Source organism: Odocoileus virginianus, chromosome 8 (assembly GCF_023699985.2).
Source record: "Odocoileus virginianus isolate 20LAN1187 ecotype Illinois chromosome 8, Ovbor_1.2, whole genome shotgun sequence".
NCBI lineage: Eukaryota > Metazoa > Chordata > Mammalia > Artiodactyla > Cervidae > Odocoileus > Odocoileus virginianus.
In genome coordinates this window covers 14,257,749-14,274,760 of record NC_069681.1, presented here as the reverse complement: position 1 = coordinate 14,274,760, position 17,012 = coordinate 14,257,749, and the positions used below count along the sequence as shown (strand labels likewise).

Below are 17,012 nucleotides of genomic sequence, written 5' to 3'. Positions count from 1 at the left end.
TTAGGTGGAGAATCTGCTAGGTTTTTAGTCTACATATAAAATTCACATACATCTGTTATTATTAAGGGCAAGTGTGTGTTAATTTCTCAGTTGTGTCCAACTCTTTGTGACCCCATGGACTATAGCCTGCCAGGCTCCTCTGTCTATGGGATTCTCCTGGCAAGAATACTGGAGTGGGTTGCTACTTTTTGCTCCAGGGGATCTTCTCGACCCAGGGACCAGGTCTCCTGCGTTGCAGGCAGATTCTCTACCGACTGAGCCAGCAGAGCAGTTACATACAATTTATTGCCAGAACCAGGATACTCTGGGAGTGAGAGAGGGGACACTATTAATAACCACACAGAAAACTACGTAAACTGTAAAGCATGTAAACTGGCCATAACATGGGGACATGGCTACCCTAGGCATACTGGATGTGACTATATAAAAGACCTGCTTTAAACTAAGGACGGGTTTGAAATTTTTTCCAAAGAGTGATCAAGAAAAATCGCAGCATACCCGTTATTGACTATTTAGCATGCTATCTTTAACAGATGCTTCAGGCATCAAAGCAGTACTTAGGGCTTGCATAGGCTTCCCCTGTGGCTCAGCTGGTAAAGAAACCACTTGCAATGTGAGAGACCTGGGTTTGATCCTGGGTTGGGAAGATCCCCTGGAGAAGGGAAAGGCTACCCACTCCAGTGTTCTGGCCTGGAGAAGTCCACGGTGTCACAAAGAGTTGGACATGACTGAGTGACTTACACTTTCACTTTCAGGGCTTACATAGGTCTCCCTACACCTCAGCTCCTTTGACTCTATTTCCCATACTAGCTTCCTCTTACACCAAAAGAAAGACTGTACAATCCTAAACTAGGTATTTTCTGTACACAGAGATTTTCAGGAATGCAATTTTCATGGCAGGGAAAGGAAGGGAATTTAAGCTCAGAAGATTAAGTGTCTGTCCACAGTCTCATGGAGAGTAACTGACAGGGCCAGAACTGGAAGCTGCTTGAGTTTTCTTACCACTCAAAGGACTGATTTCAAGGCTGGTTCTGCTATTAAATGTGTAGTAGCGTCTTAAGATACTACCGGTCTCTACCTAATTTCAGAACTCTGGATATAAAAGCAGGCCTGTTTCCAATATGGCTTATGAAAACAAAAGGAAGAACTAAAAGATCTGTCTGAAACAAAGGTAAGTAAGATAAAGAACAAAAAGTACTTAGGGGCATAAACACAACAAAAGTGTCAAAGTTTCTTACTTTAAAGACATGATGTCATCCAAGAACAGAGCGTTGCTCCTCCAAAGAACACCTCCAGAGGGTGTTCAAATAACATTCAGAGACTGAGAAGATAAGTGATGTCTCAGAAGTGAGATGAAAAAAGTACAGTGTGAGGGCAGAAGTGATCAACGCTGTCAAGTTACGTAGAAGGTCAGCCAAGAAGAGCTGCTAGTTGAGTCTTAGATTTTAGAATATGGATACGGTGCTTGCGCTCCAGTCGTGTCCGACTCTGGCACCCCATGGACTGTAGCCCACCAGGCTCCTCTGTCCATGGGATTCTCCAGGCAAGAATACTGGAGTGGGTTGCCATTTCCTTCTCCAAGGGATCTTCCTAACCCAGGGATCAAACTCGTGTCTCTTACATCTCCTCCACTGCAGGCAGATTCTTTACCACTGAGCCACCAGGGAAACCCATGAATGTGGTAGATTGTTTTGTTTTGTTTTTTAAAAAAGGCTACAAATTCTTTACCGCAAATCCCACCTGGAGGTGGAGTCTACTGCAAGCTACATTTGGCACACATGATGCAAGCACAAGTTTGCAAAGTGTTTGTGCAGTGGGGTTTCCCTCTCTTTTGCTACTAGGAACTCTTTCACCATTACTGCCCTGGCTGATAGTAAGCCAACCCCAGGCACACAAGTAAGACCATTCTAGCCAGGAAGACCAGCCAGGTCAGCCACAACAAGAACTGTCTAGAACTGCCCCCACAGAATTAAAAACAAATAAAATGGTTTTGTTCTAAGCCACTAAACTTTGGGGTGGTCTGTTAACAAGCAAAAACTCAGTGATAAAGAAGAGGATACTGGTGGTAGATAAGAGCTTTTTCAGTGGAGTAGTGGGCGCGGATATCTGATTAGAGTTGGACTATGAATGAATGGGCAGAAAGAAAGGAATGCAAGGCCTGTGGCTGACACCAGCTGAGCTACAAGGGCTTCCCTTTCAAACAAGGCCAGTTCCTCAACCAGGAAACACCAAGCACTCTTGCGCCGTTTGAGAGGTATGCCCTGCCCCCTTCCAAAGCCTCTATAAATAGGTATGGTGGCACAGCGGCAAAATCCCTCTACTGAAGCACTTGGTGCATCCAGCTATGGCCAACTCAAGCATACCTCCTCAAAGACGCAGAGGACGAACGGATGAGAGAACTACATACTCTGCTACTTTACTGCCAATAGGTTTTAGCAGCAAATTGTACCTGATATTTACACCTGTCGTCAGAGGAGTGTGTGTGTGTACACGCATGCACACACACACATTCCTCTGACGACAGGTGTAAATATCAAGTACAATTTGCTTACAGGGCACCTAACCAGCTCTTAACAAGCCTTGGCAAGCTCATCATTTCTTATTTTCCAGATAAATTCTCTGTTTGAAAAAGAACTCTATAATTACATTTAAAAGCACTTGGAAAATAAATTCAAACAAGTTTCATAAAATGTCAAAAATTCATAAATAACTTACTTGGCAATCCTCAGCTTCCCAACTTCACCTCTTCCAGGGGCTTTAGCCCATTGCTGCGACAAATATTTAGGAACCTAAAACAAAACAAAACACTATTAAACTAGATTTTGGATGCAAACAAGCTAACAAATCCTTTTAAGCATAAAGTGATATACAGCTTCTATTTTAGTTTCTGTCCGTCATAACTGACCACTAAATAGCAAGCTCTGATTATATGTTTTGCACTAAAGAGATACTAAGATATGTAAGAAATGATTTTAGCTCTCAAAGTGTTTAACACCAATTGAGTTGGTGACACAAAAGTAAAACTGGTCATATAGCTGAACAATAATGAAGTGCTAATTTATGTCCCCAAGAAAGTCTAATAAAAGTTCAGAGATGAGAAAAGCTACCAGAAAAGGCTTCTTGGAGAATAACACTGACACATTATGTAGAGACACTAATGAGTTTAAGATGGTTTGAAAAGTCATGTTTTGTTACATATAAGATAACTAATATGATGAAGGATCTGCTGAAATAAATTATTCAATGTAACAACTAGCACTTATATAACACTACTTTCCTGACACTGTGATATGCACTTTTCAAACATTTATACCTCACATCTATATGAGGTAGGCACTGTTCATTATCCCCACTGCACAGACTATGCATTTGGAGCACCCAGGGATTATAAAATTTAGCCAAGGGTATAAAATTGGCAAATGAGGACCCAGGATTCAAATCCAGGCACTCTAGTTCCAATGCCTATGCTTTTAACCAATACACTATATTGTGTGTGCAACCAGATATATGCAATCAAAATCTCAAAAGGTTAAGAGCATACAACCACTATGGGCCATCTGTGATTTCCTCTAAGACACAGCTGGAACTCGGGAATCAGCGCACACATTTAAGGTGACCCTGTCCTGGAGGAGGGAGATGCTGCACATGAAGTGTGAAGCGCGACGCCTCACACAAACCAAGGGCTGAGCGTCAGGTGCCGTTTTACTTTCCACAGTAAGTCTGGAATCATAGCATGAATGTGTAACAGAGTCAAAGAGAGCTTCCAAAGCTGGAAAGGAAAACATTCTAACAAAGTTTCATTTACAAGAAGAACCACATGACTGTTAGTTGAACTGCAGTGCTTTGAATCAAGTAAAAATTTAAGAAAAGAAGACCCTAATGGTGTTTGTTCATTCCTTACACTAAAATAAATTGAACAACTACTGTGTCAAAAATATGCCAGAAGGCTGGAAAAGACACAGGGGAAGGGAGCCCAAAGTGTCAGGCACCACGCTGTACATTTTGCACCCACAATCCCATTTAATCCTCCCAATCACCCCGCAAAACTGCTAACGCTCTCCTCATTCTGTAGATAAGAAAACTGAGGCTCAGAGGATTGAAATAACATGGTTAGCTAGTATCAGTCAAAGACTCCAGACTGGTCAAATGCTCTCTTTGTACACCATCCTTTACATACTATAGATCCTCTAAAGGAAAAGGAGTTTTGAAGATTCCATATCTTAAAGTTTCAACTAATACTGTGCTTCACTATTCATGCAAGCTTACAGGATTTGGCAAATTTCTTTTGATAACTGTACCTACCTATTAGGTCTGCTTTGATTACAGATGAGAAGAAAACCCACTCAGGCATACAGAAGATTTATTGGCAAAAGTAACTAAATATTCCACAAGTAGTGTTAAGGGCTCAAATACCGTCAAAAGGACTCTCACCATCTCTCAGCTCTCCTCACCACACTGACATTTCTGTGACAGCCTTCCCCCGTATGCAGCGCAACAGCTGAAGCCACTCCTGAAGAAGAGTTCTTCCCCAAATCCCCAGCAAAATCGTTTTTCTCTTGTGGCTCTGACCAGGTCACGGGTTCTTCGTCTGGCCTGTTACTGAACCAGAGATGAGAGCCCTGCACTGCCAGCCTGAGCCAGTGACACCTTTGGGGAGGGAGAGTCAACACCCTTCGGATCAGCAGAATGAAGAGGGGGAGCGGTGGTGCCCACAAAGGAAACTCAAGGTGCTGTCACGGTGAGTCAAAGAAGCAAAGGTCAACAGTACCTGTCGGAACTAAATGCAAGATGTGAAACTGATCTGGGCAAATACTGTTACATCAAATAAAACCCTGAATCCTCAGACTATGTAAATTATTACCTCATGGCCGCAATCTTGAAATCCTGCCTAACACGTTAGCCTTTGCTTCTGGCTTTGTCTGATTTTTAGCCCAAGGGAATCTTCTTATCAATTACTCTAACACAAAGAGGAAGTGGAGTACTACAGATAGCAGCCTGCTCTAACAATCAATCGCGAGCTACGCTTCCCAATAAAGTCCTTAGGGGAAAGATGGTGTATTTTCTACATTATATTCCAAGTATCTGATTCAAATACTGTTAAGACGTTCTCATTGACAAGAACATTACCCTTTCCATAAAGTGTATTTCAAGGAACCGTTCTGACCACCGTCTCCTAACTCTCTGGCCCTCTCCTCGGTACCTCAGCTCCAACAGTTCTTCCATCCTTCACATCACTGACTCTGTCCCCATCTGCTCATGTCCTCCCTTCTCTCTTTGATGGAACTACATTTCACATCCCGTCATTATAATCATTCTCTTGTCCCTAACTCCTACCATCATACTGGCCTGGCAGAACCTAACCCTGATTAAAGCCAAGTGATACTAGTAATATTGCTTATCTTATTAATTAATCTATGTATTGTTTTATTTGATTGTGTTATTCCTCCTCCACACTTGCACCTGAGCATCTGAAGAAAAACAACCATGCTAAATGGTCTCCCCTGAAATCCTTGGTGACAACATCAAGTAAGCCCTTCAAGATGCTGGGCAATCTAACTCCCTCTCCCCGGTCAGCTGTCACCTGCAGCGGGAAAACCACCGCAGACGGGCCACACGTCCGCATCACTCCTCAACCCTGTGACACCTCTTGCTCCCTCTGCCCCTCGAGAGGATAACCCAACTTCCTCTTCCACTGAACCATCAGAAGAAAGCTTCTAGGTCTACCGCTTAGCCACAGGGGAGCCTTCTACTCCGCGCTCTCTCTCTTCACAGATGAACTGTGGCCACTCCCTCCACATGCGCACTGCATTTTTGCCTCCAGTCTAACCTAGGACATCGTTCCTTCCATGCTACCCTTTCTCCCCTCCACTCCCTTCTTTATTCTCCCAACAGAATAACAATGATGATGTGTGTGTGTTAGTGGCTCAGTCATGTCCAACTCTTTGCGACCCCAAGTCCACGACGACTCTGTCCATGGAATTCTCCAGGCAAGAATATTGGAGTGGGCTGCCATTCCCTTCTCCAGGGGATCTTCCTGACCCAGGGACTGAACCCAGGTCTCCCACACTGCAGGCAAACTCTACCATCTGAACCACCAGGGAAGCCCAAAGTGAAAGTGTTAGTTGCTCAGTGGTATCCAACTCTTTGCAATCCCATGGACTATATGTAGCTTTCCAAGCTTCCCTGATCATGGAATTCTCCAAGAAAGAACACGTGGGTGGGTAGCCATTCCCTTCTCCTGGAAAATCTCCCTGACCCAGGGATCGAACCTAAGCCTCCTGCATTGCAGGCAGATTCTTTACTGTCTGAGCCGCCAGGGAACAGAGAGCTTACCAAGAGTGGCAGAAGACCCTAAGATGGCCTCAATGAGCCCACCCGCTGATACTTGCACCCTTGTGTAGCACCCTGACTGCATCTGCCCAACTAAGCCACGCCAGGGAACTCCCGAACCACAGAAACTATGATATCAAAAGTGTGCGCTATTTTATGCTACTAAGCCTGTGGTGATAGGTTATATAGCAATAGGTAACAAACACATTGACAAACTCTCTTTTAAATGTTTAAAATATATTAACCATTTAATACACAATCCGTTTATTTTTTCCTTTTTACAAGTGAGGAAACTGAGGCACAGGGAAGTGAGCAAATGGACTCGCAGTCACACCCCTGGGAAGGGCAGGCTCCTTAATCCTTCCCACCCCCCGTCCCGTGTCTCTGCCTCTCTCCACCTTGAGGCTCTGAGTGAGCTGTCTCTGCTGGCTGACCACAGTTCCTCCTCTGCCGCTGTCTTCTGCTCTAGGCAGGCTCTCACCTCCACCACTCCACTGACACCGCTGCCCATGGTTACAAAAGCTCTCCGCAATGTCAAGCCAACGTTCAGTCCTCATCTTGCAGACCTATCAGAAATATCTGAGAATCTATTGTCTCCCCCTTCTTCAAACGCTTTCTTCACTTGGCGTCCGGTCACCACAGCCTCTCTTGATTTTCCTCCCACTTCTCCAGACTCTCCTTTTTCGGCCTCCACACATCTAGATTCTCATCTTCCTGACCTTTTAACCTGAGAGGGCGCTGATTTCCATCCTCAAGCCTCTCCTCTTCAAAGTCATCCCAAGACTTTAGATATCATCTGGGTAACTACAACTCCCAAATTTACAGCTCTCCCCTCAAGTTCCAAATTATACAACCAGCTGCTTACTCAAACTCTCCATCTGAATATTCAGGAGACATTTCAAACTCAAAATCTCCACTCAAGAACTGATTCTTACTCATGAACCTATTCTCCCTGCAACCTTCCATAACGCAGTAAAAGTCAACTCCATCCTTTCAGGTACTCAGTCTGAAACCATGGACTTAACCTGAATAGCTCCTTTTTCTCACATTCTGACACAGCCTGTCAGCAATACCTTCAAATTATATCTGACTCCACGTCCTTCTCACCAACTCCAGGGCTACCATCCTAATCCAAGCCCCCATCAGCTCTTGTATGATTACTGTCCATGTCCACTTTAGTCTCAATACAGCAGCCAAAGTGACCATATTAAAACAGAAGTCAGATGACACTGTTCTGCTCAAAGCCTTTCAGTTAATTTAACAGTCATCTACATAGTGCTTACTATGTGCCAGATACTTTTCTAAGCACTTTAAAACTTTACCTCACTTGATCCTCATAACAACTTTATTATTATCCCATTTCACAGAGAAGCAAGTAAGGCACCAAAAAGTTATCATTCATCCAAAGTCTCACAATTACTAGTGGTGAAGCCAGGATTCTAACCGAGGCAGTCCGGCTCCACCATCACCATCCATGCCTCCTCTCTATGGCTACTAGCCTCCCATGGCATTCACTGTAAAAATTCTGTAACGTCTCAGATGATTCAGTCCACTGAGATCCATGGCCTCACCTCCTACTGCTTTCACTCACTTGACTGTAACCACACAGATCCATCAACATTCCCAGCACCATCCCCTCTGAGGGCCTTTGATTTGCTGTTACTTCTGTCTGGAATGTTCTTCCCCCAAATATGTGAAGGGCATTCCTGCTCTGCTCAAGGCCCAGCTTATCAGTGAGGCCCCTTCCCACCTTATTAAAACAGCATCCTCAGCTACTTTCTGCACTCTTCACCCTGATTTATTTCTCCTCAGAGCACTCAGCACTTGCTATACGCTTCTGTTTATCATTCACTCTCCCTCCATTAGAACGTAACCTGCACGAGGCAGCTGTCTGTCTGTTCTGCTTGCTGCCACATCCCTAACATGAAGATCCCTAACATGCCTACCACACGGTAGCAACAGAGTTATTATTTTAATGACTGGATCCTGTTAACGAAACATTAGCCACTGTTAATGTAATGACAATGATGGTGTTAGCAGAATAAACCCCGGCTACGGAATTTAATCAATCTCACTACATTCTCAAAGGGAAACCTTATTCCAGAGATCTACCTTAAAATCAGGGGGAGGGAGAAGGGGAAAACACCAAGAGTAGAGTGAAACATTTTCCAGCCTGCCACTGACCCCTTATTGCTGGTTCCCTGCCATGATGCTAAGGTAAAGAGAAGACAAGAATGTTTCAGAGCTCCTGCTGAGACCACAGTCCTTCAATACATAACCAGGTCAGAGACCCTGTGGTCAAACTGCCTGAGACCACAATTTAGGCCGTCAAACAAGACAACAGTTCTAAATGAAGTAACTACGTATTATAAAATAAAATTAAGAATCATATTCAGTACAATAACTGAATCTAATACAAGCAACTGGCCAACTTAAAAAAAAGATTATGTGCCTGAAGTTAAGTGATAAAAACAAGTCTGGAACTGATACTGCATTGTCATCATTATTAAAATAAAACTGAAAGTTCCTAAGGTAAGCCTACTAGCTTATTTAATTCAAAAGGTTGCCAAAATACTATACCCTTGTAATGAAAACTAGAAGAATACAATGATGATAGTATGTCAATCATATATAACTTTTTATACCAAGAGATTATGGGAATGGGCTTCCCCAAAGCTCCAACTCATTAAGTTGGGAAGAGGACTTGGCTGGTGGTCCAGGGCTTAGGAGCCCGCCTTGCAAAGCAGGGAACTCTATTCGATCCCTGGTCCAAGAAGACCCCACATGCCCCAGGGCAACTAAGCCAGCGACTGCAACTCCCAAAGGCCGTCCACCCTGGAGCCCCGGGGCGCCCCAGTTGCCCCAGCAACTGCAAAGAGAAGCCCATGCACCACAACTAGAGAAATCCTGCACATAGCAACAAAGACCCAGCACAGCCAAAAATAAAAAAATAAATATTTAAAGAAAAAAAAGGAAGGAGAAGGAAAAGGAAAAAATAATGGTATACATGGTGCTGATGCTCCAAAATTTTTTTGGACAACTGATATTTTTAATTAAAACCTTACATTTTAGCTTTAAATAAAGCTGTATATTTAAGGTGTACAATATGGTTTTATATGCACATGAAACAATTAAGCCAGTCAACCTAATTAACATATTATCTCCTCACATAATTACCTGAATTCTATTCTGAATAAATTTCCCCCAAACACTCTCGTCAACTTGTCACTTGTGAGATAGCTCTGTTGTTTCCACTGTCTCCACATTCATTAAAGAAAGGCAGGTGGAGACAAGAGAATAGGTACAACAGGGGATGTTTTCTCAGATTTCCCAAGACCAGGGAGTGACAGCAAATGCCTCACTTCAGCATCATTTTCTCAGAGAAATTCCCTTGACCTCTAGACTACATTCCTTTGTTATTCACACTCACAAAACAGTGTATCTTTCTTCAGTGACCTTATCTATCTGTGTGTAACTGTTTTCATTAGGACCAGTACTGCCCGATGTCTGTCTCAGGGAGCGCCCTACAGACTCTAGTTTACAGAGTACAGACCCTGTCCATTCTTGCTCACAGTTACGTACTCAGAGTCTAGAACACATGACTGATGATCACTGAAAGCTCGTGGAAGAAATCCATCTGCCCGCCCACTCGCTCAAGCTACAGAGTAGTAAGGTCAACTGCGCCTTTGGAGCCAAGGGGCCAAGGTGGTATATACAGAGGTTACTCCCCTAAGCTTGTCTGCCAGCTTCGCTTCATCAAGTATCTAGCTCCCCAACAACTAGTCTCCAAAGCCATGCTTCTCCCAGAGTAAACAAGCAAATTAAGAGCTCTGTGTGGACACCGACGTGGCACCCATTTCTTCATTTAGGAATGAAGGCGTTATCCCTCGAGCTGCTGGGAGTGTGGCCACAGACAGCCTGCAGTTCTTAGCTCTCTTTGGAAGTGCTTCCACTGAAGAGTTGACCACGATCACGTACTCCTCCTGGGCCAAACCACCCTGTGCCCAATCCTGCCTGAGTCCTTTTCCTTCCACAGGGGATGAGCCCAACAGCACTCTATAACAAACCCCTGCATGCTCATCACCTCAGAACCAGCCTCCCTGGGAATCCAATATACATCAGGCAGCTTTTACTTACACGTTGTCTTGAAGGTCAATGTACTGAGCTGACAAGACCCAACGCCATAAAAACAAATCCCCGCCCCCCCCCCCACCCCCCCCCCCCCCCCCCCCGCCACTTCTGTTCTCCAGGGAGAAGACTCATTAAAGAGACCCAAGGGATGGGGCAGGGGTGGGGGGAAAGGATACTTCCTATTCCTGGCATAAGCTTTGTAGCCAAACAGACCTAAATTTGAATCACTGTTCCATGTTTGGGCAGGATAACTAACCTCCCTAAGCCTCAATTTTACCATCTGAAAAATATAGATAATTAGTACCTACTTCACAGGTTTGCTTTGTAAAATACTTGGCACGTTATAAGTTTCTTTTTCTCCTGCAAGGCTTTGGGGTATCACCCATTCCAGTTTCATGTCTCCCTGGTAGATAGCTTTCTCTCTGGCTGCCAATGTCCAACTGCTTATTTGTCTGTGAAAAAAGAAAAGCTAAGCTTGATGGCTTTTGAAGTGTTGAATGAAAGTGAAAGTCGCTCAGTCGTGTCCAACTCTTTGCAACCCCATGGACTATACAGTCCATGGAACTCTCCAGGCCAGAATACTGGAGTGGATAGGCTTTCCCTTCTCCAGGGGATCTTCCCAACCCAGGGATCGAACCCAGGTCTCCCGCATTGCGGGCGGATTCTTTACCAGCTGAGCCACAAAGGAAGCCTAAGAATACTGGAGTGGGTAGCCTATCCCCTCTGCAGCGGATCTTCTCGATCCAGGAATCAAACCGGGGTCTCCTACATTGCAGGCAGGTTCTTTACCAACTGAGCTATTGAACGGAGGACCCAACATTGACAGAGGACGATGTCCATCCCTTCGGTCCTGATTCTCTCCTCCAACAAACATTAATCAAAATGCTCACAGGAGGAAGGCTGATGGGACCTGAAACACAACTTTATGCTGGCCAGAAAGCTGTTGGGTAAACCTACCGCAATGCTTGTCAATACCTCCACTTGTCCATTTCCTCCAAGAAAGATAGTTTTCTTATCATTCAAGCTCTGATAGGATATTCATTACTTACAAAAACCCCACCACTCCTAAAAACACTGCGCGTTTCATCTTCTCCTCTTCCCCATCAGGTACCCTACCCTCCAGCCAATCAGAACTAGAGAAGATGACTTTTCCAGAAGTCTAAATGTTGGAAGCCAAACAACAGAACTATGCTAAAATGTTCTTAAATATCACTTTTAGATCATCACGTGGTACAGTGTGCAACGGCAGCACTGTGACCGGCTGGCGGCCTGACAGTGGCAAAGACTGAGCACCATGAACCTAGAAGTGAGCTCTCCAACCAGGGAAAAGCTGTAGGTTATGTTTTTTTTAGCAGGCAACATCTATTGTAAAGTTAAATCCAGTCACGTCTATTATCTATCAAAACTTATTTAGATCATCGTTCTCTTGTAGATTTAAGGTATTCAGAACTCCAGAAATGGCCTTTGTCTTGCTGCATCTCACTGTTCGCTGACCCCAGGGTGGGCAAGGCATGAGTGGGGAAGCTGGACGAAGATGCGAGGCACTACAGGGACCGCAGACAGTCTTTATTTGCAGCAGCAACACAGCAGTAGCAACTACCCAACTCAACTAGACTCACCTCAACTACAGGAGCTTTTCAGGTGGTGCTTATATAGACCACACCACGACGCATGTGCGCAAAGCCACAAATGATCCCAGCTGTAGGGTGTGAGTGGAGCCTGACCACCGCCAGCGGGCCAATTGCTCCCTCCCTGCAGCATTTCACTGGTCAGAACAGATACGGGTAGTGGACATTCTGGTACACAATCTTCCACTCTATTTGCCTTTTCCTGAACACACTCACCAGCCCTGCTCAGAACTTTTTACTTTTTCCCTAACTAATCAACTCCATAGGCTCTTCTTAAATGTCAGCTTCCCCATGAAGTCTTCCCTGATCCTACCGGATAACTTTTTTACTGCTTAAAACAGAGATCTTGTATGTATAACTCTTACTGTATTTATCCTTTTCCTTACTTGTCTAGTGATGAAATTAATAATGAACAAATTAATTATGAACAAACATGGCCCATAAACTTGCGATACTCTAGGAACTCACATATTTTGCAACAAATGATCCTCAAAGCTCAGAACTCAAGGCATGATTTACAATAAGAAATACGAACATAGAGCAAAAAGATTTAAAATTGTATGCGGTTCTATTCAAATTCTAATTTGAATTAAAAAATTCTAATTTGAACTATCATTAGTAAGACTTCTTTTTAAAGTGATAAAATGTATTCAAATGGCTATATAAGAGAGAACACTAAAATTTCTTAACTTTGTAGATTTGTAACTTTCTTAGATTTGTAACTTTCTCTTACATCCTCATTTAGTCAGTCAGCGCATCCTGACAACTTTTGCTGAAAAAGTTTCCCTAACTCCTGAGACTTCACTATCAAATGTCTAGGATCCTGTGATAATTTTCTAATTTTGACTCTGGTTATCTTCAAGCTCTTTTTTCCCCCTAAAAGAATCATTTGTACCCCTGCCTTACTCAAAATCGTCCAAGAGTCTCCTCATTTCCTGTAGACTAGAGTTAAAACACTCCCATTTCACAACGTGACAATATCAGTATATGGTCCCAATCTGCTCCTCTAGGCATGATGTTCTCTTTGCTTTCCAGCCCACACCATGTTACTGTGCATGTTCACTCTTGCATTTCAGAACCACTCTCCATGGTACGCTACGGAGATACTTTGGGCCCCCCATCCAAACCTCTGTAAGGCAAACAACATTTATTGAGCATCTACTGTGCTCCAAGCACAAACATATCGCCTCAAGCTCTAGCCATCTTTTCAAGCTCTTTCCATCTGCAAAGGAGATTTCCTCCCTAATAATATCTCTCCACTTAGCATGCAGGAGGAGAGAGATACTTGGTTACTCCACCATTTTAAATCACACTGATGTCACTGCGATAAGTCAAATCAGCACCAGAGATTAAGGCTAAGGATGAAGAATAAGAGTTCATTCATTAATGCATACCTCACATTATCGGAGCTATTTACCTTATGCCAAACACAGTTCTGGGTGTGACAGGCAAGAAGCCTACTCTTGCGAAATATGACTGTGCGTGTGCTTTGAAGAATGTTAATACAGGTTCAACATGCTAGTGAATAATCATACAGGCAGGAGAACGGGACAACAGAGGCTGAGATGGCTGGAAGGCATCACCAACCAGATGGGCATGAATTTGAGTAAGCTCCGGGAGTCGGTGATGGACAGGGAAGCCTGGCGTGCTGCAGTCCATGGGGTCGCAGAGTCAGACACAATTGAGCGACTGAACTGAACTTAATCATAAGGGAGCTACATCAGAGAGGAAGACTGGAAGGGCCTCTCAGATTTAACTGATAAGAACTCAGACATGTGATAAAAGCTTTCTAAAAATCTAACAAAGTCTCTACGTTTTATTTGAGTTTTCAAGACTGTCATAATTACATTTTGAATATACACATGTCTTATGAAAACTTCCTAAAAAACAACAGTCCCCAATATGAAAACAGTAAGGCATAAATAGTGTACTCACTAAATGAAGAAGTGAAAGTTGCTCAGTCGTGTCCAACTCTTTGCGACCCCTTGGACTATACGGTCCATGGAATTCTCTAGGCCAGAATACTGGAGTAGGTAGCCTTTCCCTTCTCCAGGGGATCTCCCCAACCCAGGGACTGAACCTAGGTCTCCCAAATTGCAAGTGGATTCCTTACCAGCTGAGCCACAAGGGAAGCCCAGTAAGTACTTACTAAGGGTTAATCAAAATGCTGCCTTTACAAAAAAAAAAAAAAATTACTGACAGTCAGTTTTACCTGAGACCCAGTCGAGCTCTAAAAGTACACTCCCGTCTATGGTCTCTCCTTCCCTGAGTTGAGAGCTCTCTCAGCTCTCCTGGGAACTCTGTAAGAGTCATCAACCTAAAAGAACACTTTAGGAGTGAAACTGAAGTCGCTTAGTCCTGTCCAACTCTTTGCAACCCCATGGACTGTAACCTATCAGGCTCCTCCGAATGGGATTTTCCAGGCAAGGATACTGGAGTGGGTTGCCATTCCCTTCTCCAGGAGATCTTCCCGACCCAGGGATCGAACCCGGGTCTCCTGCATTGCAGGCTGATGCTTCACCATCTGAGCCACCAGGGTATGCAGAGACCAGTTCTACTTTCTGGCTCAGAAAACTACCCAAAAAGCAAACGCTCAACTTTCTTATAGAGATTGATGACTGAAATCAGTTTCACCAAAAGGAGACGAAGAAATTCTTCAGTCTGGTGTAAAATGCTCAAACTGGGGGGCCATCAAGATAGGAGCCCAGAAAATCCAGGTCATGGGACAAGGAGATCCATTCCAAGCACGTTCAGACTCTTAGTTGGCTGAAACACACTGGGCGTCCCTGAACCAATGTCCTCGTCTGCAAACAAGCCTAACAAACAACCCTGCCTCTCAAGGTAAGCGAAGCTCTAACGAGAGAGCCGTAATGAGCTAAAAAGCGCACGAACTGGGACTGTCTCAAGTCGTGTGTGTGTGTGTGTGTGTGTGTGTGTGAACTGGGACTGTCTCAAGTCGTGTGTGTGTGTGTGTGTGTGTGTGTGTGAACTGGGACTGTCTCAAGTCGTGTGTGTGTGAACTGGGACTGTCTCAAGTCGTGTGTGTGTGTGTGTGTGAACTGGGACTGTCTCAAGTCGTGTGTGTGTGTGTGTGTGTGTGTGTGAACTGGGACTGTCTCAAGTCGTGTGTGTGTGTGTGTGTGTGTGAGAACTGGGACTGTCTCAAGTCGTGTGTGTGTGTGTGAACTGGGACTGTCTCAAGTGTGTATGTGTGTGTGTGTGTGTGTGAACTGGGACTGTCTCAAGTCGTGTGTGTGTGTGTGTGTGTGAACTGGGACGGTCTCAAGTCGTGTGTGTGTGTGTGTGTGTGTGAACTGGGATGGTCTCAAGTCGTGTGTGTGTGTGTGTGTGTGTGAACTGGGACTGTCTCAAGTCGTGTGTGTGTGTGTGTGTGAACTGGGACTGTCTCAAGTCGTGTGTGTGTGTGTGTGTGTGTGAACTGGGACTGTCTCAAGTCGTGTGTGTGTGTGTGTGTGTGTGTGAACTGGGACTGTCTCAAGTCGTGTGTGTGTGTGTGTGTGTGTATGTGAACTGGGACTGTCTCAAGTCGTGTGTGTGTGTGTGTGTGAACTGGGACTGTCTCAAGTCGTGTGTGTGTGTGTGTGTGTGTGTGAACTGGGACTGTCTCAAGTCGTGTGTGTGTGTGTGTGTGTGTGTGAACTGGGACTGTCTCAAGTCGTGTGTGTGTGTGTTAGTTGCTCAGTCGTGTCCGACTCTTTGCAACCCCATAGACTGCAGCCCACCAGGCCCCGTGTGTGTGTGTGTGTGTGTGTGTGTGAACTGGGACTGTCTCAAGTCGTGTGTGTGTGTGTGTGTGTGTGTGTGTGTGTGTGTGTGTGTTAGTTGCTCGGTCGTGTCCGACTCTTTGCAACCCCATAGACTGCAGCCCACCAGGCCCCTCTGTCCATGGGATTCTCCAGGCAAGAACATCGGAATGGGTTGCCATTTCCTTCTCCAAAAGGAACTACAGAAAGAAAGTGAAGTCGCTCAGTCGTGTCCGACCCTTTGCGACCCCATGGACTGTAGCCCACCAGGGTCCTCCATCCATGGAATTTCCCAGGCAAGAGTACTGGAGTGGGTTGCCAGTTCCTTCTCCCCTCAAGTCACTTAAAACTACTTTAAAAGGAGCGCAAGCGGGAGCCACGCGAACCTTACCTTGACCAGCCACACTCCGGTGTTCTGCTTGGCGCCAGTCAGGTCGAGTTCTCCGCGCTCGGCCATGGGTCTGTCGCCGGCGGAGACCTGTGGACCTAGAGCAGCGGCCCCGGGAGCTGGGACTGCGAGACGAGGGACCGAAGCACACGGCGAACACTAGCAGGAGGGTGACTGTGAAGAGCCCGCGGTCCAACTTCCGGGATGCCGGGAGCCCTGGGAAAGACGAACACACGCCACCAGGAGCGGGGAACTGCGCCTGCGCGCTGGGGCCGTCAGTACGGCGCGCTACTGAGGACAAACTTCATAGGCGTGCAACTTCTTGAGTGGGCGTGGCTACTTCCAGGGGCTGTGTCTGAGTAATTAAAACAGAGGCTGGGATGGGCGCAAACATCAGCAGTACACGTAAAGACCAGGTCTGGGTAACAGAAGAAAGTGTCAAAACAGAAAAACGGGGTTTAAAGAGACAAAGGCTGTCAGTGTATGTCCAAACCTGGCCAAGGAGAGAAAGACAGCATTTGGAGGACGAGGTAGGAGAAATAAATAAAATGAATTAGCAGAGAGGTCTTTATTGAAAGGCTACCCCGAGCACCTTCAACTAAATGAGTAGGGCGCACCCCTTTAAGACTCCAAAACCCAGAGCCCTTTGTTTTTGTTTGTTTGCTATTGTTTTTAGTCTATTTTTAATTGGAGTATAAGCGCTTTACAATGTTGTGTTAGCTTCTGCTCTAAGACAACGTGAATCAGCTGCAAGTATACATATGTCCCCTT

The 17,012-nt window shown here is 45.0% G+C and overlaps 1 protein-coding gene across 1 annotated transcript in view; it reads right to left on the bottom strand.

Annotated features, from left to right (window-relative positions):
- GTF2F2 (general transcription factor IIF subunit 2) overlaps positions 1 to 16,488 on the bottom strand; it is a 136,336-nt gene extending 119,848 nt beyond the window's left edge. The window contains exons 1-2 of the mRNA XM_070471201.1: positions 16,245 to 16,488; positions 2,716 to 2,789 (exon numbers count right to left, since the gene is read on the bottom strand). Coding sequence (XP_070327302.1) covers positions 2,716 to 2,789; positions 16,245 to 16,310 — 140 coding nt within the window. The 5' untranslated portion in view covers positions 16,311 to 16,488. The remainder of the gene's footprint in view (positions 1 to 2,715; positions 2,790 to 16,244) is intronic.
- Positions 16,489 to 17,012: the final 524 nt, after the last annotated feature.